Here is a 25361-nt window from a genome sequence, read left to right as displayed (position 1 = left end):
GTATGTTTACGTGTCTTCCTACTGGAGCTTAGTTAGCAGCTGACGTGGCTATTAGTTCGTTAATCTGTCAGATTAGTTAAACAGTTTTCTTCTTCCTCTTGCCGCCTTCTGTATCAGTATTTAACAAGAATTCTGTAACAGTTCATTCTTGATATGCGAAGAATCATTTTTTATTTCTCTCATTTTGCATTGCACCAGCACTTCCTTTCTCTATACAGTTGTGAACATGGATTTTATATCAGAATTTATCAGTTGTCATACCCAACATTCAACTAAGAAACTAAATTGAGGGGAGTACTGTAGGAGCAGAACGAATTTCCCGACTATTTCCACCAATTTCTACTTGGAAAAACTAAGGTATCTCGAACACCAGTTCATATATAGTTCTGCTGCTAACAGGGCTTTCCCGGAATGCAATTTAGGGGGCCTGCAAATTGAGAGAGTTTACTTGCAAACCCGCCTGGTTTCGGGGTTACCATGTCAGGGCCTTTTGCAAACTTGTGATGAGCAACATCTCCTGATTGCACGAAAAATGCTCCATTGTTCATAACATCTCCCTCTGATTTCCATACCCAATTCTTCCATACGCTCTCCGTTGCATAATCTCTCTTGGTCACCTACAACACCACGAAGTAGACAACTAATTAATGAAAATACAATTCTTGAATGGAAACAGGCTCGATATCTAGATCACACACACAAATGATGCATATATATATACCTCTTTGGCAAATGGATTGTCGGGAGCAACGAAGCGGTTGCCCTGGCTAAGTATGGTCGGTTGCTGGCTTCCGCCGATGGCATACATCTGCCAACGAGTGTAGTCGTTGTTGACAATGTGCACGAAACCCCATCTCACCCGGGGCATCCTTTGGATTAGACCCTTGCCAAAGTGATTGAAAGCTACTGTTATTTGCATTATGTGGTCCTCTGATCTGCTATCACTTGCTCCAAACAACAATACCTGCACTTGCATCTAGCATTTGTCAATGCCTGGTCAACACAAACGTCGTAGTTAACGACTGTTTATGAAAAGAAACAATATTTGGAAAGTTTATAAGGGAAATCCACTTTTTTGTACTTTCAGTTTCAATTTTCAGTATTTTCAAGATTTCTTTTTTCTTTTCTAGATTCATTCTTTGTATGTTAGTGTTAAACAGGATAATAATTTAATATTTAGTATCTAACATATGTTAAATGTTTATTTTCCTAAATTGCATTGATATTTTAGTGTGAATGATATTTATTAGTATATATGTCATACTAAAAAAAATGAAAATGAAAGCAAGCAAATGTCTATTTACTTCACTTAATTAGCAAAAAGATGAAATTATTACGTCATTATGGTGCGCGAAATGGCAGTTGGAGATGGTGATGGCTGTGGAAGCTTCAATAGCGTCAATGAGGCCATCGTCACATCTAGAAAGAGAAACATGATCAATCCAAATATTCGTGGAGCCAAAGAGTGAAATTCCATCTCCATCGCTTCTCGTACGAAAACCGTAGTGTGTAGCCGAATCCCTAATCATACCTCCATTTCCGGTCTTAATGTCATGGACCCGAATATTGTGAATGATGACGTTGTGTATATATTGTAGGGTTATGCCAGCACCGTTAGCAATGTGCACCTGCGCTCCACGCCCATCTATTGTCTTATTGCTTGTCATTATAAGCTCTTCAGATAATCTAATGTTCATATTATTTTTAAATATGATCCAAAGTGGCTCCGGCTGGATCACAGCATGCCGTAAAGTTCCCTTCTTAGGGCTAACTAGATCACTGTCCGAGGGGTCGGTCACCACGTACATCTTCCCAGCCTTGCCTCCAGTCGTGTGGCGGCCAAACCCTAGAGCACAATCCACCAATTTCTTCCGATTATTAGCCCAATTCGGTTGGCACCTCCAACACTGATCAATAGGGTTTGTAGCTAGGCATGAACCCTTGTACTTACTTAAGCCTCTCCTTTGGTTATTGCTACCTTCCACTGATCTTCATATATTGATCAAAATTGACGTTTTTAGAAGTGATAATATACGAAAAATTCGAGGGATTTCAACTCATAAACATGTTGGACAATATGTAAATACACAATAAAGAAATCAACTTACTTATGAACATTCTCGTTAAGATGATCTAGGACTTCTCCAGGATTAGGTTGATAGGCCTGGCGAGCGGCTTTCTTTGCTGCTTCTCTGCGCTCCTGCCAGACGGCATCGTGAACACCGATATTACCCGCCACTGTGGTGAAAACCACAAAAAGAGAAATCAAGAAAACTAAGCTATGCCTAATGGAATCCATTCTTTATTAAAGGAATGGAATTGTTTTTTTTTTTTTCTGGTTTTTTTATATATATATATTTTTTATTTTTCACCTACTATGTACAAACTAGCTAGGTGTATGTAATAACATGGTGTGAACTGTTAACACTGGAGACTTACCAACTTATAAATACATGAATCCGGTAAATAAAAAGAGCGAAATACCACAAGATTAATGCAATATCTAGACAATGAGAAGGAGAGAAGGTAGGAGGAAAAAAGGTGGGGAATGATTATAGTTTTCTTGTTTTATGTCTTAGGAGGGAAATGTGGAGAATGCATGGTTTGAAGTCTATATACATATATACTGTTCTACCACTTGGGCATTACCTATACTAATATAGAAAAAAAAAAAAAAAAACATTCACTTACAAATGATGGTTTGTGTTACTGCGATGCCAATATTTTTACAGTGTCGATAATGCGTCTAAGTTGTTTTTTTTTTCTTTCTGTTTTTTTAATTTGATGTGTTAGTTTATATATTTTCTTATTATGGTGTACCCCAAAATATTTTGTGACACTGATATTTTTGTAAACAAAGTACTTAGATGCCAAGTTAATTTTGTTTGATATTTGCAAACTTCTCAATTGAAGAAGAAGAATAGTGCCTCCATTCTCAAATCAATATGGAGAAAAACTAGTATTCATTCAATATCAAGAAGAAAAATACAATGGAGAAGGGATGGGGACGTCGAAAAGCCTCCCCACCTTCGGGTGTTTATTTAAAAAAAAAAAAAAAGAAGAAGAAAAATACAATGGAAGCTAGTGTATAAATACGAGAGAAAGGGTCTAGCTAACAAACTAATAACTAACCAAATCTAGGAATAACAGAAAAATCCTAACAAATAGATTAATAATACAGAAAAGGACAAAAGAGCAAAACTGTATAAAAAAGACAAAAAGGAGGTAGCTAGTGACCTACTGGACGAGGTCATAAGCGACCTAAAGAACAGCGATGCGACCTAGCGACCTACTGTCCGAGGACGTAAGCAACCTGAAGAGCAGCGACGCGACCTCGAGATCGAACTAGCAACCTCAAGGACTTGCACAATCTTTACAATATTAATAAAAATGTGATCAACTATCATCTACCTTGCGTTTACGGAATGATCTTACAAAATTGTATTAAAAAATATAAAAATGTAATAAGTTGTCTGGAAAAATTGTAATTTGGCCCATAATTATAAGGGGTGGCATTAATTTTAGTCCTCCATAAATTTAATTTGATAATTAAGCCCTGTAACTTAAAGAATTGCCACATTGAGGACAAACTTCATTAGAACTTGCGGTTTGGCTTGAACTTAGGGCTCACATGAGGGGCAAATGTCAAATTCTAACCAAATTCTGATGGATTTCGTCTTCTAGTTGTCCTCACAATTTTCTTAATAACTTGCCAATTTTTTTTCCTTTTAAGAAAATTTTTCATTATATTGTTTCTCAAATATAATCAATGTGGGAAAAAAAAATGATTTTTGAAAACTAATGCCACGCAGTTAATTTTCTGCTAGTTTTTAACTTTTTGTCAAAAATTGTAAAGAACCTCTAATTCAGACTATTTCTTATCAATTTTAAAACTTAAAAAATTTAATTAAAAAAAACATAATTACGAGATTAAAACTCATAGCGGCTAAAATTAAAGGACTGAAAAAATAATTTTTTCTATAAACAACCCATGACCAAACCAAGTAAATCTTATTTCTAAATGGGCACTGCATGTTAATTATATGGATCAACTCAACAAAATTTAATGTTAGCAAATTGCATGTACCTTAAGTAGGGAATATTTCAATGCTTGAAACCTAGCAGCCCCCAGAAGAGGGTCATTCAAATATACAAATCTGACAAATTAACAAAGTAAAGAACATTTTTCTTACAGTATGATCTCTCTCTTCCATGAAAAGCAATGTGCAAAGTCCTTCATTTACTACTCTTCAACTATAAATAGCATGCATATATATGCAGCTTAATTATTCATAATATTGACAACAATAATTTCTCTCATATTCTTTTTAGTTTATTCATAGTAATTAATAAGATCAATGGCGACGACAGTTGGAGGTAGACGACGTCTGGATAGGCAGAACTCGAGCTTGATGTTTAGACAGATTACGCCACCTCATGGATGGAAGGAGGATTCCGATTTTCATTACTTGCGCTTAACTCTTCCTGGTAATATGTTATGTTAATTTGCTATGTAATTGTTTATTTGGCCGAACTTCATCTGGATACGTAAAAGTTTAACATATATCAAGAAACTATGCACGTTTTTACACTTTAGCATCTAAATCTTTTTGTGTCAGTTGATTTTTCTACCCAAAATTTATCACATATTGTGCATATGGATAACCTTTAAATATCACATGTGCACTGCATGTAATATTTTTTCGACAAAAACTTGATGAAAAATAGTTATAAATGACAAAATGAAAAATTTCATAAAGTTGAGATGATAAGTGGACACAAAAAAAAATTTAAGTGCCAAACGATTATAGTTTAGATGACAAAATATAATTAATCTAAGAAAATTTTTCTTTTATGACCAATGTTTTATTTTCAATTTAAGTTCTTCCGTTTTGGTGGATTTGCATGGTGTAGCTTCGTTTGGATTAATTAGGACCTGTACTTAATGAAGGAAAGGATAAAGGAAATTATTTCTCATGCTTAGTTGGGTAATTAATTATATTTTTTAAATTTATCCTAATTACAAACACATTCTCATCACATTAAAATTTTTGTGAAGGTATTTTGCACTTGGATCCCTTGAGTTATTCATAATATCGAACACAACCTTTAATGAAATAGTATTTAAATCTTGGTCCAAATTTTTTTTGTCCAAACTGGTGTCCGTAAAATAGGGATTGGATTTCCCTTTTTGTTTTATATATATTTGGAATAGGGATTGGAATTCAATACAGATTTATGCCAAAAAAACAAGTAGAATGAAGGAAATTTGTATTATGAAGCGTCGTGACGAGGTGTTTGACTGTAATTATACAAACAATAAGGGTAGTTTTTATAATTTACTAAAATTGAAGTTTTCATAGTTACCACACAAATATATAAAAACATATATATCTTTTCACAATGATAGCCAAGTTTGTTTCGTTCTACATTGAAGGATTTGAAGCTAAGGATATCACGATACACATGAACAAATATGGGCATCTGGTGGTCCGTGGAGACAAGCAGGTAACCGAGCACAAGTACATAACCTTCGAGGAGACATTTGAAGTTCCAAAGGACGCAGATCTTGAGGAGGCCAGTGGGATGTTCGAAGATAACCAGATTTACTGCATAACTATACCTAAGAAACAACAAGTACTAACAAACGTCGACCACGCAATAACTATAGCTAACGAGGACAATAATACTAAGCCACGGGATAATAAAGATGTTTCATTTCATAAGTACGAGAGCACCAAAAAACCAGACGGATTATTACCACAGCAGCATGGCCGGATTAGTGCAAGTAATTCATTGAAAATTGTTACAGGAAACAAGTCGAAGCAGAAATTATATTTTGTTTTTTCTGTAGCAACCGCGATTATTTTACTCGTCCTCGCTGTCGTTTTAATAGTTAAATTGCGTCGTCATGGTTGATATTGCATGTAACATATTGTGCGTATGTCTGTGCATGTAGAAGAGACATAAATCTGTCATTAATGAATTGAATGATTTGTAAGTTTATTTTTATTTCTCCACACTAATATAGTGTTCTTTTGTCAAATTTGATATTATGATAAATGTTTGAAATAAACTGCAAAGCCTCCCACATCTATGAACACTAAAATAATGTGCTAATTGCAGATGAAACCACTTGAATTTTAAGAAACTACGTGTTAATACTTAAGATCACTACAAAATAAGGGAAGATTAACCATACAAAGGGAAAAAAAATCAAATGATAATTTTAACACCCTCATACCAAAATTATATGAATTTAGTGCCAAGAAGTTTTATTTTTTCACAATAATGAGTTTCATAGTTTCTAAAGTTTATAAAAATTTTCAATAGCAAGATCAAGGACAAAATTATTGTGCATTATTTTGCATTAATTGATCACTTCACAAATGCCGTAGACCATTCACCCTCGGTGGAGGACTAAGGCTATAAAAGCAAGCCTTCTTCGCTCGGTTTAACCGCAATGTAATTTTGCATAAATCTTTACATAAAATCACTCTATCAATATTATTTGCTCGTTATTTTCATCGCTCATTGCTATTTTTATTTTGCATAATTTTATCTTTTTTCGACTATTTACTGATTTCGGTGTCAAAGTGCTAACATCTGTTCTGTAAGTCCTCTATTCTAGACTTGTGAAGACTTTGGCATAAAGAATCCAGGTCCAAAGACATATTCAACGAGCTAATTTTGCTTGTATCAAGTATCCATCATCATTGTTACTTTTAATCACGATAAATAATTATAATGAAAAGTTGTATTTCTTCTAGTGTAAGAATATGATGGAATACCAAACAATCAAGATGATGTCAAGATATTAGAATTAAATGTTTTATAACGATGAGAATTACACTGACTAAAACTCAAACTAGAATGTGTAATTATATACATATGGGTAAATCTCGATTTTAAACTTTATCATCAAAATTTTTTTTTTGTGTCAACGTACCATCTCAACTTTGTAAAATTTGCACGTTGTCATATATAAACATTTTTTAGATTTTTCTGTTAGAAAAACATCACATGTTGTGCATATGTGAAAATTATCACATTACATAACTTTTAAATATCACATACATGTGATTTTTTTTGACAAATTCATTTTTGTAGTGATATATGGCGACATAATCAACACTCCTGATTGTAGTAGATACTTATAATAGGTGCTTTTAATTATTTTTAACAAATAAAAAATCTACTTATCTCTATATTAAGCATGCTATAAAACTTTTACCTCATAATTTATTGTTAAGATAATTATTTTTCAAAAATATCATTTCACGTAAAAACTTATGCGTCACTATTAGTTGGCAACTACTATACTAGTTTGTTATGTTTTTTTTTTTTTGGTCTTGTTTGAATATATTTATTGATTTAAATTATAAATTGACGTATTAAATCAATTTTTGATTTGAACGTATTAAATAATGTAATAAGTTGTAAAATATTAAAAATAAATAAATTTTTATACTCCTAAAAGCCCAAAACATTTAAAGACAAATAAAATATATGATTTCAAGGGTAGAATTGGGGTTTCGTTTCTCGTGGAGGGTTATTTATTTGCCAATGAAGTATCCACCTTCAATGTTCCTGATAGGATAAGCAGCGCTCTGATTGGTCGACCTAAAGATTTTCTTTGCCATAGCAATTTTCCTTCCACGGCGGAAAACAAGTCACTGGCAAACCAAACACACCCCAAGGAACAACCATTTCCACCGATCCAACGGAATTGCGACGGAATTAGCGACGCTTGAGTAAATTCAGATGGCAGTGGCTACAAGTGCCAGCAATTACCTAAAAACCTCAGGAGACGGTTTGTTTCCCTCCAGGCCACGGATCCGTCGCTTATTTCCTGGCAATTCGCCGCGGTTCTTGGCCATGGCGCCCAAACAGAAGGTATTTTCTTTCTTTTTTTATTGGTCAAGAGGAAGGTATTATTTGCACTATTTTCTACTGAAATTTTTATTAAATGTTTTGCTCTAATTGGGAATTATTAATTCCTTTGTAGTGAAAATTAGAGACAAAAAACTAAACGATAATATTAACATTGCGACTAATTACATGTATTAATTGATAAGAATTTTCTTTTTATTATAATATTTTCCGTAGTTCTAATAGTGATAATATTTAAGTAAAAGTTCTCACTAATTAGGTATGACTAATGATAAAAAAAAATTATATATAAATTATAAATAAAAACAATTAGTGACACATGCATACTAATAATGCAGTACAAAAAATATAATTGCTGCTTTAATTTATTTTCTCACTAAATTATTATTATAAATATGTCATTAATTATATATACCGATAATTTAGTGTGTAATTTCTTGTGAATATTAATTTATCATAATTTTAAGTAATGATCATTAATATTAATATAGGGAATGGTGTATTTTTGGGTAAGGAATGATATGCTCAAATGTGACACATCGCGTTGCTCTTACTCTTTTCTCTGTGCTTTGAAGGTGAATAAGTACGACGCAGATTGGAAAAAACAATGGTTTGGGGCCGGAATATTCTACGAGGGGAGCGAAGAGCTGGACGTCGACGTTTTCAAGAAGTTGGAGAAGCGAAAAGTTCTGAGCACGGTGGAGAAAGCCGGCCTACTCTCCAAGGCGGAGGAGTTGGGAGTCACATTGTCATCCATTGAGAAGTTGGGGCTTTTGTCCAAGGCGGAGGAGCTCGGACTGCTTAGTCTACTGGAAAAGGCCGCAGGCGTCTCGCCTTCCGCCTTGGCCTCGGCTGCGCTGCCGATTCTGGTGGCGGCAGTCGTGGCCGTGGTGGTGATCCCGGATGACTCGGCGCCGCTGGTGGTTGCCCAGGCCGTGATTGCGGGGTTGCTTGGGGTTGGGGGTGTGGGCTTGTTTGTTGGTTCACTTGTTTTAGGCGGGTTGCAAGAGGCTGATTAAGACTATATTATGCTGCCATAATCAAATATATAATTTAACTATTATTGTATTATTCACTTTTTTAAAATAATTGCTATTATTAATTCTTTAATATTTCTTTATTGGATTACAATTGAGTTGATTAGTATTATCTCATGCTATACATAAGAGGTCTCGAGGGGTAATCTTATAATGTTAATAATATTAATAGTAAAATATTTATGATATATTATCATTTAATAAAATATATAAGAAAACAATAAATTAATATTAAATCTCTAAGGGAGTGGTGACCGGAAATTAAAAAAAAAAGATAATGATATAATAATCGAAATAAGAAAGATGTATGAAAATTTCCAAAAAAAATTACCTATCAAAAAATAAATAAATTTTCAATGAATACTTTATCATAGTTAAACAAGACAAGATTTCTTGATACCAACAATATCCTTAGATCATGTTTACTTTTTCATATGAGATTAAGTGGAAAAATATTAATGTATGATTGTGTGTATGAATGGTTTCAAATTGACTATTTAGTAGTTTGTTTACTAACTTAAAATATTGTCGATGATCAAATTTTTTTGTGTTTACTTGACTTGTATTGTTTAAGTGATTGTGTACTAAAATTATATTTTTAACTCAAATAGGACAAAATGATTTGTCAAATAAGTGAAAGAGCTTATGTCTTCTTCACCTTCTCTCTCCCTTTTTTCATTTGTTTTACGTTACCTTGTGGGCTTTATTCGAGCCACTTTATTCTTCCTTCTATCTCGTGTGCTGAAATTGTATACCGAATTAATGTAAGTACAAACTGTTCATTATAACGAGTTTTTCAGTTATAGATGTCACTAACTCTATCTATGTTTATTATGCTGTCACTTGCACCAAATAAACAAAAGGAAATTTTCATTCATCAAAATGAATGGGTAGGACGAGTACTAGCGACGACTTTAAAAGAAAAAATAAAGCCATTAGTAGAAAAAAAAATAAAGATGCGAAGGAATATGGTGGAGATGCCATTTTCACCTGTTCTTTAAGTTTGCCTTCTTTTGTGAGGGAATAGTTAGGGAAGGTGAAGTTATGTAGAATAGTTTAGCATACTTGTGTCAGGCGCAACTCACAAGACACTAGTGTAACAAGAATAAAAAATAAGGGCAATTGCGACATTATATCCTAAAACCGAGGATGAAAATGGAAGTTAAAAATGTGAAAAAATGGCCTTAACTGTTGATTACATAATCAGCAGAAACTTTGAGTAATTGAAATCACCCAATAATTGTCTTTAATACTGGGCCAAGCCAAGTTGTAACAAGCTAGCTAAAAAGCAAGTAAACAAAATACTACTAGACACTATAAAGAATATCACCCTTTATAACCCAATATAAACATGGCCTTACGGAATAGTTGGTATAATAGTTTGGGTTTCAAGATTTCTTCTTAGAAGGGGTTTAAATTCAAATTTTAAGTAGGTGTTGTGCGCATGATCGAAAAAAAAGAGAAAACGAATCCCATTTGATGATTATAGAGAGTGGACATAGTTTTATAACAGATTGATGGATGCATACGGGTTCCTTTATTATTTAAAGAATTAGTATTATACACTTGTAAAGTCATTCTACAAAAGTATTAGGGTTTATAAGTCTCATAAGCTTGTTTTTTTAGAACAACTGTGGGAAGCAACCTGTATCACAAGGTAATCCACTTCAAGATGAGTGCTCTCCCCTATCCAAGGCACAATTGAGACAGTATGACATATTCAAAATAGGGATAAAAATAATTAGAAAAGAAATTTTTTAACCAAAATGAATTCAGTATGATATATTCAAGACACCAATCAAGAAATCATCTTTTTTTTTTTTCAAATTTATTAAAATATTGGTCAATTTATTTAATAGAATAAAATAAGACAGCAAAGTGAGAGGAGGGCAAAAGAAGAAAAAACCTTAAGTGTTATTAAACTAACCAAGACATTTTAGAATGAATAGCATAACTATTGAATAATCAATTCTTCGATACGTCTGGAATACTAAGTTTAGAAAAGAAGACAATAGTTTATCATCATATGGGAAATTAGAGAACAACTAAAAGTAGCCCAGCTCTGGTTTGGGAATTGAAGGCCTACAACTTGAGGGCCCAAAATGAAAAGAAAGGATAAAAATCATGGAGATGCGGGGTATCGATCCCCGTACCTCTCGCATGCTAAGCGAGCGCTCTACCATCTGAGCTACATCCCCATTACAGTTCCAAGGCTTTCAAAACATTGAATCAACATCGGCTGTAACCCGTCTAAACTCTAAAGGATAAGATTTTGAACCTTTTTTTTTTATGTTTTATAATTTATGTAGATTAATATGTCAAAAAAGTATTTCAAAAAATCGTATAATAATCAGACAAACGAATGCTTGAAGCAAGAAGTAAATGGAAGTTAAAAGTTAAAAAAAATAAAATTTGAGTTATTGGGAAGATAGTTCAATATTTAATTTTACTGTTTTATCAATACGTTGCAAAATTTGGTAAGAAGTTGCTTATAGTTTTTTTATTTCGTTCAATTTAATTTAAGCAATATAATAGCAATAATGGCAAAATAAAAAGAACATTTAAGGGGTGTTTGCAATAGCTTCTACTTTTAAGGGGTGATTGTAAAAAAAAAAAAATTGAAGTCTGAATGTTTAAAAAACAGCTTAATGTTTACAATTCTATCAAAAAGATGATGAAGTTGGTGTGAAATTTTTTACAATTTTTTATTTAAATCGACTTAATTTAAGTAGTCCAAAAATAAAATTTGTAAAATAAAAGCACTCTTTTCAATAATAAGCAGGTAAATATTTATTTTAAACCCTTGCAAACACCAATTTACTTTTAACAATAAGTTAAAAGCACTTATTTTAAACCCTTTCAAGCACCCATTAAATTTAGCAAAGCTTAAGACCCATCCCAACCTACCTTTGCTCAAAAAACAATATGAATAAAACTTACACTAAATATTTGAAAATACAAAATGACAGACAAAAAATGTGAGACATCAAAAGACTCATCTCTTTTAATTATATACAGTATAAATTAATTTTCATGATGGATCACCAATGATGAGCCCAAAGAATACAAGCCCGACCTATTCAAACTATTATAGAGAATCGTAGGTTATGAAAATCCTTTAATGTTACCAACCAATGTTACCGAAATATCAGAGGAAATATTAACAAATATAATTACAAAACAATATCAACAATAAATGAGGAACAAGAACAGAAAGGAGATAAATGGCTCAGGGCCAGATCTGGTAGGGATAACCCACAACCACCAAGGGCAGCAACCACTACACCGGTTGCTTTTACACCCAAAATACGCCACCAAAGCTCACTCACTCAAATAGCCACAAAGTTCAGTCACATAGACCCAACTCAAGACCACTTAGGACTTTTTACTAAGGAATTAAGTTCATAAAGAACTTTTAATCGAAGTAAGAGAAAAAGAAGATTTTTTGTTTTGTTCTCATACTAAGAAAACCACCATAAGTAATTTATATAAAGTGAGGACATTGATATCGAAATAGGGGCATTGAAATCGAAGAGAGAGGAAAACGACGGTGGAAAGACCCAGGAGAGAAGGAGGGAGAGACGAAGAGACAAGAAAGATAGAAATAGGATTAGGATTTCTGCAAAAAGGGTGGAGATAAAAAAAAAATAAGAGAGTCGGGTCGGGTCAAGTAGGCCGGGTGGAGAGATGGGTTGAGCCAACACATGAACGGGCCAAGGTAGTGGAATGGACTTGGCCATCCAAGTGTGTGGATTGGAGTGGTGTGGGTTGAGCCTTTCTAATTTGGGTCATGGGCCATAATTTTTCAACATTCTCCACTATGGATCAGAATAAAAAAAAAAAAAAAAAAAGGACAAACTCCAGAAGACTAGATCTAGCAATCATTATTGTTCACCGAAAAATAGTACTTGCAAAACAAAAAAAGGTAATTGAACATATATGGGTTAGAAAGGGCAAAGAATACTTGAAAAGAATTAACAAACCACATATACTTCTTCCAAAAATATCTTTTGTAATTACATTTGCATCTTATTTATTTTTTTCATCTCTTTTTGCCTTTCTAAAGTCTTTAATAAACTGTTCTTTTTCTCCACAATTATATCATTTCCTACCCTTAGTTTTTTCATTCCTAGTTCTAGATTTTGACCTGTTATGACTTTTATGTTTATATTCAGAATTTCTATTTTTTATTTTTCCCCTAACATGGTTTACTTCATTTTGGACCTGATTAGGCCTATTAGTCTTAAGGTCTATTTCTTTACTTTTTAAACCATTAATAACAGTATCTAAATTTACATTGTTCCTACCATTTTTATAACAGCTTTTATATCACTGTAAGCTTCAAGAATAATATTTAATAAAACAATAGGAGAATAATCATCTATGTTTTTATCTCTAGTTAGTTTAATATCCTGAATTAGTTTTGTAAAATCATCCAAATTTTCTCAATGTTTCAGATAAATCTAGTTTGTATCTGAAAAGTTTTTCAAATAAAAATAATTTATTAGGTAAGGAAGTTTCAGTATATAATTTCTCTAACTTATTCCACAAATCTTTTGATGAACCTGCTTTCCAACTTTTCTTAAAATGGTATCAGAAAGATTTAAAATTATTGAAGAATAAGCATTCTCATGATTTTCTATCCTTTTTTCTTCAGAAATATTTTCAAAGTATTTTTCATCAATAGTTTTGAAAACCTATTGTTGTATTAAAATACCTTTTATTTTTTATTGACAAATAGAGAAATCTGATTTTCTATCAAAAGATTACAAGTTATAACCACCCATCTTAATAGCAGCAACAAATGCAAACCGAAAAATTAATGAGGCAGAATAGCAACTGATACAGAAAAAATTTCGACAGAATAGTATCAACAAATTTTGAATAATATTTTCAGGGGGCCTTAGCATCCTCAACCAGATACCCGACAACCTCAGGGGCTTGACCAAGTGAGGGATAAACAAAGGGTTTGGTCTTGGTTGGGAAAAATAAGCATATCAACAGATGAGGATTAGATCAATAAGCACTAAGTAGATTAATAGAAAAGCAACAACACTTAGCAGTTTAAAAGAAAAACAAATTCACTAAGCATAAATATTTCAACCCAAAGAGCAGTATTTTTGTGCACTAAGCAATATCAAAGAAATATTCTCACACAGTAGTTAAAAAAATTCGCACTCAGCGAGGAAAAATACAGAACTAAATTTTTTTTCAAATATTTCAAAAAGAATATCCAACACTAAATTGTATTTTCCGCACGAAGATAAGCACTAAGCAATAATCGCAGAAATTGCATAAAGAGAAGAAATCAAGAATAAAATTCAAATGAAAACGATCTTACCGGTCACTAGAGAAAAAAAAAACCTGATGACTTTGATACCATTGTTGGGTATATATAACCAACGATGAGTCCAAAGAATACAAGCTCTAATCAAACTATTACAGAGAATCGTGGGTTATGAAAATCCTTTAATAACCAATATTATAGAAATATTAAAAAGTATAATTACACAACAATATCAACAGTAAATGAGGAACAAGAACAGAAAAGAGACAAATGGCTTCGAGTCTAGATTCGGTAGAGTAGCCCACAACCACCAAGGCCAGTAACTACTACATCGGTTGCTTTCACACCCAAAATATGCCACCAAGGCCGGTAACTATTACATTGGTTGCTTTCACACCCAAAATACACCACCAAGGCTCAGTCACTCAAACAACCACCAAGGCTCCGTCACATAGACCCAAGTCAAGACCACTCAAGACTTTTCACTAAGGAACTAAGTTCACAGAGAACTTTTAATCGGAGTAAGAGAAGAAAAAGATTTCTTGTTCTGTTATCATACTTAGAAAGCCACCGGAAGTGGTTTATATAGAGGGAAGACATTGATATCGGAGAAGGGGGCGTTGATATCGGAGAGAGAGAAAAATGGCGATGGAGAAACCCAGAAGAGAGGAGGGAGAGACGAAGAGACGAAGAGACGAAGAGACGAAGAGACGAGAAAGAAGAAATAGGATTAGGGTTTCTGTAGAAGGAGTGGAGATAAAAAAAAAACAAGAGATCGAGTGGGGTCAAGTAGACCTTGTGGAGAGAGTGGGTTGAGCCAACATACGAATGAGCCAGGGCAGTTGAACGGGCTTAGCTATCCAGGTGTGTGGGTTTAGGTGGTGTAGGTTGGGCCTTTCCAATTCGGGTCATGGCCATAATTTTTCAACAGATACAATAGGTGTAGCATATCTAAATTCAAAACTAAAGAAAACTTTGTGTATTGTGTGTACCACCTTTATATTATGAGTGCATAAGAGTAATTTTGTAAGCTAAATACAGACATGTGTTTAAGATTTCTTCCCTACAACACCAACAATATCATCCAGGAACAGTTTAACAGTTTGAACTTCAAGATCTCTTCTTAAAAGAGGCCTTAAGTTTAAATTATAAGTGCTTGACAATTCAATGATTCAAACACAAGACATTTTTGTGAAAAGTTTTATATTCAAACCTTAAGTATATGTGTATTACTATTAAACCCTTCGAGGCATTATCTCCCTATCTGGTGCTGCCCTTTAAAAGTGTGGTAGCCTAGGTGGTGGCATTACGTGGCTTCTTGAGGCACATCCTCACAATGATGAATGATCCACATATGATTCCTTTCTCATTTTGATGCCCATGGAACATGGGACTTGATCAGCTCACTGTTTATCTCAAATTTCTCATAGATGACGCACAGTCAGGATAATGTAGCACGTAATGCACTCGTGAGTATACATGTGTTGTCATGTATAATTTTTCTAAACTTACCCTTAATTTAAAGAATTGCATAAGTAGTGATTAATGAACTCTCCGATTGTTATGGAATAGTAAGTTTAGCTCAACTCAGGTGAGAAAAAAGAATAAAGTTTACATCAATAAAAGAATTCAAACAATAAAATTTTATTATCATGTTGTGAATTAGAGAACTAAAAATAGTCTAGATTTTATTTGGACATGAAAGGCCCAAAATAATAAGAAAAAGGAAACAACAATGGAGATGCGGGGTATCGATCCCCGTACCTCTCGCATGCTAAGCGAGCGCTCTACCATCTGAGCTACATCCCCGAGCCGATAAATACATTTTAGAAAAAGTTATGGTAAGATTTCTCCTTTTCTGCAGCTGAAGCGCCAAATTCTGAGAAATGGTGATCCTCCAATGCCGGACTTCTCTAACCCAATACCTCCATTTAAGGTCCCGTTTGGTTATCTTTCTCGCCTCATATTTTTGGATTATGCGTTAGTGTTGTTGAGGTTTTTGTTCTTCTATCATCGACTGGAGGGAGTGTCGCATGTTCTTTGAGTGGGTCGTCTTTGTTTTTTCTTTTTTCTGAAAGTGAGCTGTTATCATCGAACTGGGAATGAAACTCAGAGAAACCCCAGAAGAATCCAATGCGGGTTTCGAAGTACTAGTGATTGGGGTGAATTTTAGCTACTTTCGTTTTTACTTTCGCGTCGAATATCTGTCGCCAAACTGTTACTTTTAGATGCTCTTAAGCTACCATGGTATATGGATGATTGTACAGAGTTTGGAATTCGGTGGTTGGATCCCTAATTCTAATGGGTTTGTTTTTTTGCTTAAGTTCATCATCTAGCTGACAAGACACATATATACACATACGATGTGTCGCGTGGGTCTGTGTAGTTTTCACGAGGATGCTGGTTCACTGGCCATGGTTTTCAACTATGTGGGCAGTGGTGGAACCATTGTAGACGTGTGGAAACTCTACGTACCAAACATAATTGGAAGAGCATTAAGGGAGGATAATGTGATTTATGGATATCTTATACATGGTATTCCCACTTATTTTCTGGTGATTTTTTTGGCTGGGGAAGGGGTGGCGGCGGCAGCGGTGTTGCCTCCCTCACCACCTTACATGCTCTGTTGGTTCATTTCTAGGTTTAATATGCATGCATTTCAATGTTGTCAATGATGTCATCATCCATTTTTCACTGACAGTTCATGATCTTTTCTCGCTAAGTTACAGAATTTTGCCTTTATTTTGGTATGATTTCTCATTTGGAGAATTGTCGCTCTGTTTTTTGGATCTTGAGTCAGAGAACTATAGTTTTCTCGTCAAAAAATTAGTTTGGTAAACTTCTACTCCAGATAAAGTGTTCGGTATACTTGTTAAGAGATTTCAGTTTCTGTCATCATAACTGATCAAGACCACTAACTACCAGTTGCTACAAGTTTAGTGCTAGTCTAGAGACTATCCAGGAATTGAGTTTACTTTGAAGAATATGTACTGAACTTTAATGGCTTAATATTTGATAAATTAAAACATAATATAGTTTGCTTGCTGAAAATACAATACGAATTATGTTATAATTATTGACACTCATGGAAAGCACTCTAGAGTGCTTGAGGTAAATGATTTTATTTGTATGTAACGATAATGGATATATTCAGAGATCATGACATGGCTCACTTGCTATACCATATTCTAGCTTTGCTAGCTCATGGAAGGTGCTTTCCGTTTCAATAGAAGAACATTCAAACCTCTGGTGACTCATTTGTGATTCCCGTTTCCTTCTGGTGGTTGTCAGGTCCCAACGTTTTGTAGCTGTAGCGTCGTGCCCAGAAGAGATAATGCAAGAAGTTCAAGCCACTCAATATGCACATGAACCAATAAAATCTTTCCAAGTGATAGTGGTTCAAATTACTGCCGTAGAGCCATGGTGTATGACGAAAAGTGCCTGTGATACAGTTCACTAGTTCTACGAGCACTGAACTAAGATAATAACCCATTGCTAATGAGGCCCAGGATAGAGATGTTGCCAATGACCTCATGCTAAATGGGGCCTCTGTGAAGAAGAAATCCATCATGCCAGCCAAGCTGAAAAGGTCAGCTGAACCAAGGAAGAGATATTGCAAAGCCACCCAAAGGAATGTGATAGGAAGAGGTTCAGTTGAATTTATGAGGCCTGATTGTAGAGCCACCTTCTTCCTTTTTATCTCCACCAAAGCCGCTGTAGCCATTGCTATGATTGAGAGAACTAGGCCTGTCCCAATTCGTTGTAGATGGGTGATTCCCATTTCAGTATTAGTTAACTTTCTTGAAACCGGGATCACAATGTGATTATAGACTGGTGCAAGTATCATAATGAAGAGAACGGGAAATACTGGAAGAGAGGCTGGTGGAATTCTTAAAGATCCAATTTTAGTGTTCATGGTGGCTGCTTGTTGTATGGAGAAAGTGGAAAGCTGCGCGAGGCAGCAGTGAAGCATAATGGTTGACATGAAAATTGGAAGGATCTTAATGACTGATTTCACTTCTTCGACTTGTTTTACATTGCAATGAAGCCATCGTGGGGCTGGCATGGTCTCTAATGCTCTGTTAAGGAACTTGAGGTCTTGCGCAGCCGTCTGAATTTCTACATTGCCGTTAGCATGTTCTTCATCCTCACTGGCTTCAGTTGTAGTTGTTGGGGTTGTGCTCATGTTCTCAATAGCGGTTTTTCTTTTCCTTGAAATCCAACACTTGTATATTGCAGCTACCAGAACCTATTGAAACAAAATGGAATGGTTAAATTTCCCACCTTACCTAGTCTAAGGCTATAGAGGTTCTGAAAGCATGCTTTATTACACCTTGACTATGGTTGTAATTGGGCTTCCTGTGGGAATTTTTATCCTGTAAGTAGCTGAGCCGAGGAGGAAAATTGGTATCGAGATCAATATTGCTGCAGTTGCAATTCCGAAGCCCCATTGCCACCCCTTGTTATCTTCAATCCACACCACAAATGTTACTGCAATTAATGCTCCACAGGAGAGGCAGAAGACAAAGTAATTGAAGAATGTCGATCTCTGCTTTCTTCCATGTCGGGTCCGCTCGTCAAATTGTTCGGCTCCATGTGGAGGAAGTGAACCTTTTATTCCTCCAACACCTAATGCTACCAAGTAGAGACCCATAAATAACAGTACTGCCTTTCCCCTCTCAGCTACCTGACATGAAGCATTTCTGTTGACTGAAGTGCAGAAGGGAGGTTTCAGCGATGGAATGTGAGCTTGCATGGTGAGCATCAGTAGACCCTGTTGCACGTCTGCTATCAGGCAAATGTGCTTTTTTTCCGTATGTAACTGAAGTCTCTAATAACTTAGGTAATGCCATAAAAACTTGTTCCTCCTAGAAACCAAGTTCAGACAAAGGGGTTACAATATGCTTGATGTCATTGTTTGTGGACTTCTTGACCATTCGAACTCCCTGAAACTTGTTCATTAGCGAACGACATTAACCATATCTGTTTCGACATATTAATTTTATTCTCTTCATTGCATAAGCTTTTTGTTATTCAAATTCTGTGTGCCCCCAAACTGAGGCAACAATGGGAATAACATCTGTTATAATCATAGATGTTAGAGTCGAAAATGAGATCTAGTTTAATGTCACCTCTCAACTAGTAAGAATTGGTAGCACCACTCTATTGGGTCATAGCTTCGAAATCCACAAATTTGATTGGACGAAAATTAGCAAGGCACACTATTATATGTTCTATTATGAAGTTTATGTTTTAGTGGTCCACGAGTTATCAAGGCATCATTTTCACATTAACTTACTCTTCTAATTTTGTCTTGATCCACTTGTGCATTATTTTTCATTGGCATTAAACGCAGAAAATTGTAATATGCCTCAGCATGTCAACCAATCATTCCAGAGAACTCTCTGGAGAAAGTGGAGCCACCTATATGCACATATTTGTATTCCATATTTAGCAAGCAGGCTGGAGAGTTGGGGGTTCACAACTTTTACGCTTTGCCTAGATATTGTCTTTTAGTAGGTTGGCTTATGGTGGCATTTTTTATGTATTTTCTCTTCCTATCTGCAAAAATCAGTACTTGTTTTCACCTTGTCATTTGGGTTATAGGCTAATGGTTTCAGCTTTGGAGGTTTTATTTGGTTAATTTTTAGCTAATCAGTTACCTGTGCTAGTGATCTTATAGAAAATTATAGTTATAAGGGTTTAAAATCACGTTTAGTTTGTGAAGGTGCGCAGAAACCTTACCAGAAATTCTGTTATTGCGCTTATTAGATAGATGCAATAGGTAGTGAAGTAGGAGTCAGATAAGAAGCCACCAAGAAGAGCAAGGAGAAAAGCAGTGCCCATGAAGTTGGTAACGTTGTTGGCTGAAGCAGATGGAGAAAAATTCATGAACTTTGAGAGATAAAGAACCAAGTTGCTTGCATTGGCGAGGTATGCTAGGTTCTCCAAGACTTCGACAACTGAAAATTTGAAAAAGGAATTAGTCCGTCGAAGAACTTTGTGTGTTTACAACTAGTACAATGGAGTGCCTTGTGGGTACTGAGTGAAAAGATTGAAACTGTTGGCTTGGCTTGAAGATATACTAACCAAGGACAAAAGAAGCTGCAAACATGCCACCATGACGACCTCTCAGGGCTGGTCTATTTCTCCAATCTGCATAGCCTTCCCACCTGTTCCAGTTTTGCCCCTTGTCCTACAAAACAATAACAAAAGAATATAAAGAACAAGAAAGTAAACTTCTTAAGATCATGGAGAAAAGAGAAACGGCATAGAAGATAAGCACTCAGAGCTGTGAATTGACCATGTCTTCTTCAATGTAGCAAATATGCGCTGAATGAAAACCTTATCTAGGGTAGGCAGTCTAAGCAGCATTTACACAGAAGTGGCATTTAAATAGTGGAGATGTTGGGTTGTCCAACCTGAATGGAAATATCTGGAATTCATTGATGCTGACTGTACATTCTCACATGCCCTTTTCCTACACTGTCACGTAGTTGGTTTTAGTCTTAATAGTGGTATTGAAGTGCATGTGTCTTTACCTGTGATTTAACCTTTTACTATATGAATTTCCTTTTAAAAAGAAATTTAATGCACATTTTCTTTTGTTTAGAATTCCTAGAACTGTGGAGAAGCAGATGTCATAATGTCTGGAAATTACACTTATGCATGTCTAAAATGTGAGGCGTCAACAGGAAAAGTATGGGAAAATTTTTTGAAGCATTCTATACTGGTATAAAGAAAATAGTTGATGGTTCCTGGGCGATCATCTTGATTGTCATGTTTATTTTGCTCCAAGAGAACTTGTTGCTCTGCTTTTTTCAGATAGTTGCTGTATAAGTGAGTATGGATTTAGATTCAAAATGCTTCAACATAGTGGTGAGGGTGCTGTATTTTTTAACCAATCTTAGAGCGACCGGAGCTTTGTCTTATTGCAATCTGTATAAACGTAGTCAGATTTTTTCTGGTAATATAAAGAAAAACATTGTAACTGTACTATGATTGGGAGAGATTCTCCTAATATTGTGGTATCGGTGCATTGGCAGTCACTTCTTTCTTAAAAAGGAGACTCTGAAGAGCTTGTGTCCTTGTCTAATTCACCTGGTTTTTTTGTCCATTACAGTCTTCTCATATACCTTTCAGTTGCCACTCTTCTTCTGCTACTAGATTCATCTGACGAAGAGCTGTTCATTTTCTTCTGTAAATTGATATTTTCTCATCTTCCATTCTGGGCCACTGGGTTTTGCATTTTCTCATTATGAAAGAGTGGAAGCGACAAGTATGTAAAATTGAAGTTCTTCATTTGAGTCTGTTATACAAGTCTGGAGTGGACTATAAACTTCATGGTAGATGAGCTGAAGATTAGGAAAACTGGAGATCTTATAAACGTAAAACTATAGAGAAACTTGTGAAGGCAGGCTTGCTATCTTTCTCAAATACATGATGGCAGGGATATCATCCTTCAGTACACTAAGGTAAATAAAAACAAATTAAATAGATGCTAGAATGATTGAATGCATTGGATCAAACAACTGTGGCACGGATCACAGGTGTGGGACTTTTTTTTTTTTAATAAAAAAAAAAGGAAACCAGGCTTATTGCGTTTGCCTGGATCAGTTCACTAGTTGCTACGAAATGCATAGAACCTGCATGGAATCTTAGATAGGCAAGTATATAGACCTGGATGTCATTTTGATTCTTATTCTCTGAACTTTGAATTTTATGAGTTCCCAGTCTTTACATGGACCTATGACATATGCACTGATTTTCTTTAGGGCCTTCTATGGTATTTCACCTCGTGTTCATTTCTTGAAGCTAACTCTACTCCATGTATTTTTAACTTTTATCTGAAAATTGTCTGAGGCATAAGAACTTATTTAGTTCTTTAATAATTGAACTTTCCGTATGATTCTGGCACCGAAAAGCACACCTTGTATTTATTCTTGAAACCACCTCCGTCAACAGGTAATGTGGGACCATTCTCTGTTTTCATAGTAAACACCTTCATTTCTCAAAAAAAATTTAATCATTTAAATGTCAAATAAATGTATAGAGGATTTCTGCATTATCTGAAACTGGTTTTGAACTGCATATGACGAGTATAAGTTTCAACATATAAAAACCTCTATGGCTTCATCACCCTAATGACTGTCCTACTAAGATTTTTAGTTGGTGTTTAATGACCTCCACAGAAACTGTGCAGATATAATACTTATGATTATAAATTTTTTGATAGCTATGGAATTGATGAAAAGTTGTTTGAATGTTCTTGCTCATCCTAAGATAGGTGCATATCACATGGAACTTAGCAACACATCTCCATCACCACTGCTTCTGTCGCTGTTTTTCATTTATGAATCAGGCGAGCCATGATGATAGGTCTAGAAGGTATCTGTTCAAACGAGATTGGTTGGGCCAAGTTGAACAATGTGCCTCCATACATTTAGGGAGCTGCAGTTCTTATCTTGAGGACATGGTATGGTTATCTTCTTACACCCCACTTTCATGAACTAACTAGACCACTTTCACTGGAATTGCTGGTCAGTTGTGAATGGATGCTTGTACGAGAAACTCTGATGGCCTATCTTAGTGGAAGTTCGTTGGAATGTGCTGAATTCAACTTTGTCATAATTGACCTATTCTTCTTTTCTGTTCCTTCTCAATTGGAGACTTATCATGATTGTTTGCTTGTGGACATTTAGAAAGGTGAAAGAACATAGTTTTGCAGCATTTCCTAAGTTTATGTTTCGTTTCTTCGATTTTGAAGGCGTTAATTATTTGTGATTGACTCTTGCATAATTTCATTTCACTTGATTTTGTGGTGGAAATAGACAAAGCATGAGGTTTGGCTCCACAAAAAGGACTCCAACCCTGGCCCCAGGTACCTTCCACCCTCTTACTTCAGACATGGGGCATCGTTGTAGTCATTTTCTCAACTATTATTGGTCGTATTATGATGGGCCAAGATTGGCTGGAAGTGCCATTCCTACATGTTTGCAACTTACAACATTGTGTGGTTAGTGTAATAATCTAATTGAAACAACATAGTAAATCTTATCCAATGAATTATTTGAACTGTTTTGCAGATTTACTCAGCTTATAGGCTTGATAGGACCTCATTCACACCACGTCAGTATCCACGCATTCGTGCAGAGAAACAGTGGAGCCTCCAGGCCGACCAAAGACAAATGACGCCAACATAATCAATGGGTGTTTGTACATAGATGATAATTTTCCTCCAATCAATCTGTTTATGACTCAATATTTCACTCCAGGTACTTGAAATGTTCCCCTAAGAATGACATCTTTAAACAAATAAATGCTATATTCTACAACAAAATACTTCCTGTTTGATTGCTTTTGCAGTAAAAATCTGCTGAGTCATTAGTCCAAGAACAGATAGGGAGACCTAAAAGCATGTTCTCCATTGTGTATGGTCAGGATTCAACTTTGTTGGATCACTTTTATGGCTGCAGAAACCTCTAATGACACGTCTTCACATCGTTTTCACATGAACAATAATAGTGGCCCACACATGAAATTTCCGGCCCCTTGTCTGCCCGAGTGCCTGACTGTAATCAGCCGGCCAGAACTGGTTGCTTTGGACCACAGACCACCCTTGAAACGAGGGTCACCACAAAGTCTTGCATGTTGTGGTGTGGTTTGGACCCAGTGATCCAAATGCGCCGAGGACGAGAGTTAGGCCGGTTGTGGTGAAATTTCTACCTTTCCATAAACGAATGTTTGTTCTCTCACTGTAGAACTTTTCATCACCATGTCCTTGCTAAGGCCTTTTTGATAGTCTGTTGTAGCCATTAAATGAGCCATTTTCACTTTTACAATGGTGATTTTGAATAAAAATGTGTTTGATAATCCATATGTATATTTATGTGTACTATTTGTTCATGGCAGAGTGACGCGCATGCTTACGTCTGAGTACGTCAGTACAGATTTTTTTTATAAACGTTTGTCGAATATATTAGTTTAATATTTTTATTGTAAATATTTACATTTTGTATTTTATGTAAATTAGTTATAATTAAATAATTTAACTAGCTGCATTAATATCAAATACGTATAAATAGCTATTTTTCTTTTTTTTTCCGCTAAAAATAGATGTATAAGTAAAAATAAAATCCTTGTCGTGTCTTGAAAAATAATTGTATGAAGAGTATAAATCAAGTAGTAAAGTTTAAATATTTCAAAATTATGAAGAATTGAGTCTGAATCTCAATAAAATGTGGGCGTTCGTTTATTTCAAAAGTAATTGATAGATAATTATAAATTCTTATCGATAGACACTTCAATCAATCAATCAACTGAATTGAATAAAATATAAGTAAATAGACACTTCAATTGAAAGGTATACGACTACTGGGCCGGATTGATTGGGCAGTCCGGTCCACTCAGCCATGGGCCATACATTATTACTTAAACAATTTGCCAATGTCACTAGTTGGCCAAGGCCCACATAATTTGGGCTTCATCCAAGTTAGCATCTTTGTCCTGTGTTCTATCAAATTTGATTCTCCAAAACATTTCCAAATTCCAAGTAATACTTGATCAAATTTACATAATGATCCTTTTATTTTCTATATTTACAATGTAAGTGCGGTTGTCATATCAATAAATATCATAACTGGCCCTTAAATTTTCAGATCTCTCATATTTTAATTCTCAATATTTACTAATACATAGGTCGCTGTATTATAGACGAGTATATACTTCTTATAGTATATTAATACTATTAATCGATTAAATATATTAACATAAAAATTTTGAGTTTTAACCATAATTAATTAATATATGTTTCATATAATCTGAATTATAATTAAAGTATTTATCATGGTTTTTAACTCTGTTCAAAGTATTTGTCATGATTTCAATTATGTCTGGCCTGCTTCATTTTTTGAAATAACAGTGAAAAATCATTGTATAATTGTAGTTAATTTGTTATTACCACTAATTATTCTAATTATAATTTAAAAAGATCATATTCTTGTAGCGTTATGTAAGAGTATAATTCAACATTATTTTTTTTCTACTGTTAGTCGTGTTGATGTATTGGTTGGACCGATACATTATTTAAAAAAATAGCATACATTTTCCAAAAAAAAAATGTAAGAGAATTATTTTGGTAAAAG

At 34.7% G+C, this 25361-nt stretch overlaps 3 protein-coding genes, 1 long non-coding RNA gene and 2 other non-coding genes across 6 annotated transcripts; 2 read left to right on the top strand and 4 right to left on the bottom strand.

The window, feature by feature from the left end:
- Nucleotides 1-162: 162 nt before the first annotated feature.
- Nucleotides 163-2305, bottom strand: LOC105168769 (pectate lyase). Its single transcript, XM_011088915.3, has 4 exons — nt 2109-2305; nt 1338-1989; nt 722-964; nt 163-617 (listed from the first exon to the last, which is right to left on the bottom strand). Exons 1-4 carry the CDS (start codon nt 2297-2299, stop codon nt 393-395), a joined length of 1311 nt encoding a protein of 436 aa, XP_011087217.1. The 5' UTR covers nt 2300-2305; the 3' UTR covers nt 163-392.
- Nucleotides 2306-7587: 5282 nt separating this feature from the next.
- Nucleotides 7588-9003, top strand: LOC105168768 (transmembrane protein, putative (DUF1118)). Its single transcript, XM_011088914.3, has 2 exons — nt 7588-7896; nt 8469-9003. Exons 1-2 carry the CDS (start codon nt 7765-7767, stop codon nt 8910-8912), a joined length of 576 nt encoding a protein of 191 aa, XP_011087216.1. The 5' UTR covers nt 7588-7764; the 3' UTR covers nt 8913-9003.
- Nucleotides 9004-11055: 2052 nt separating this feature from the next.
- On the bottom strand, nt 11056-11128 carry TRNAA-AGC (transfer RNA alanine (anticodon AGC)). The gene has a single exon. It is a non-coding gene; the product is annotated as a tRNA-Ala (tRNA).
- A 4825-nt stretch (nt 11129-15953) lies between these two features.
- TRNAA-AGC (transfer RNA alanine (anticodon AGC)) lies at nt 15954-16026 on the bottom strand. The gene has a single exon. It is a non-coding gene; the product is annotated as a tRNA-Ala (tRNA).
- A 114-nt stretch (nt 16027-16140) lies between these two features.
- LOC105168766 (uncharacterized) lies at nt 16141-24075 on the top strand. The gene is made up of 4 exons (XR_848351.3): nt 16141-16752; nt 17509-23098; nt 23304-23492; nt 23584-24075. It is a non-coding gene; the product is annotated as an uncharacterized LOC105168766 (long non-coding RNA).
- LOC105168767 (protein NRT1/ PTR FAMILY 4.6) lies at nt 17209-20607 on the bottom strand. Its single transcript, XM_011088913.3, has 5 exons — nt 20522-20607; nt 20308-20413; nt 19963-20180; nt 18551-18991; nt 17209-18466 (listed from the first exon to the last, which is right to left on the bottom strand). Exons 1-5 carry the CDS (start codon nt 20522-20524, stop codon nt 17456-17458), a joined length of 1779 nt encoding a protein of 592 aa, XP_011087215.1. The 5' UTR covers nt 20525-20607; the 3' UTR covers nt 17209-17455.
- Nucleotides 24076-25361: the final 1286 nt, after the last annotated feature.

Source organism: Sesamum indicum, linkage group LG8, assembly GCF_026168435.1.
Source record: "Sesamum indicum cultivar Baizhima isolate 11 linkage group LG8, ASM2616843v1, whole genome shotgun sequence".
Taxonomy (NCBI): Eukaryota; Viridiplantae; Streptophyta; class Magnoliopsida; order Lamiales; family Pedaliaceae; genus Sesamum; species Sesamum indicum.
This window is presented reverse-complemented; position numbering and strand designations above follow the sequence as displayed.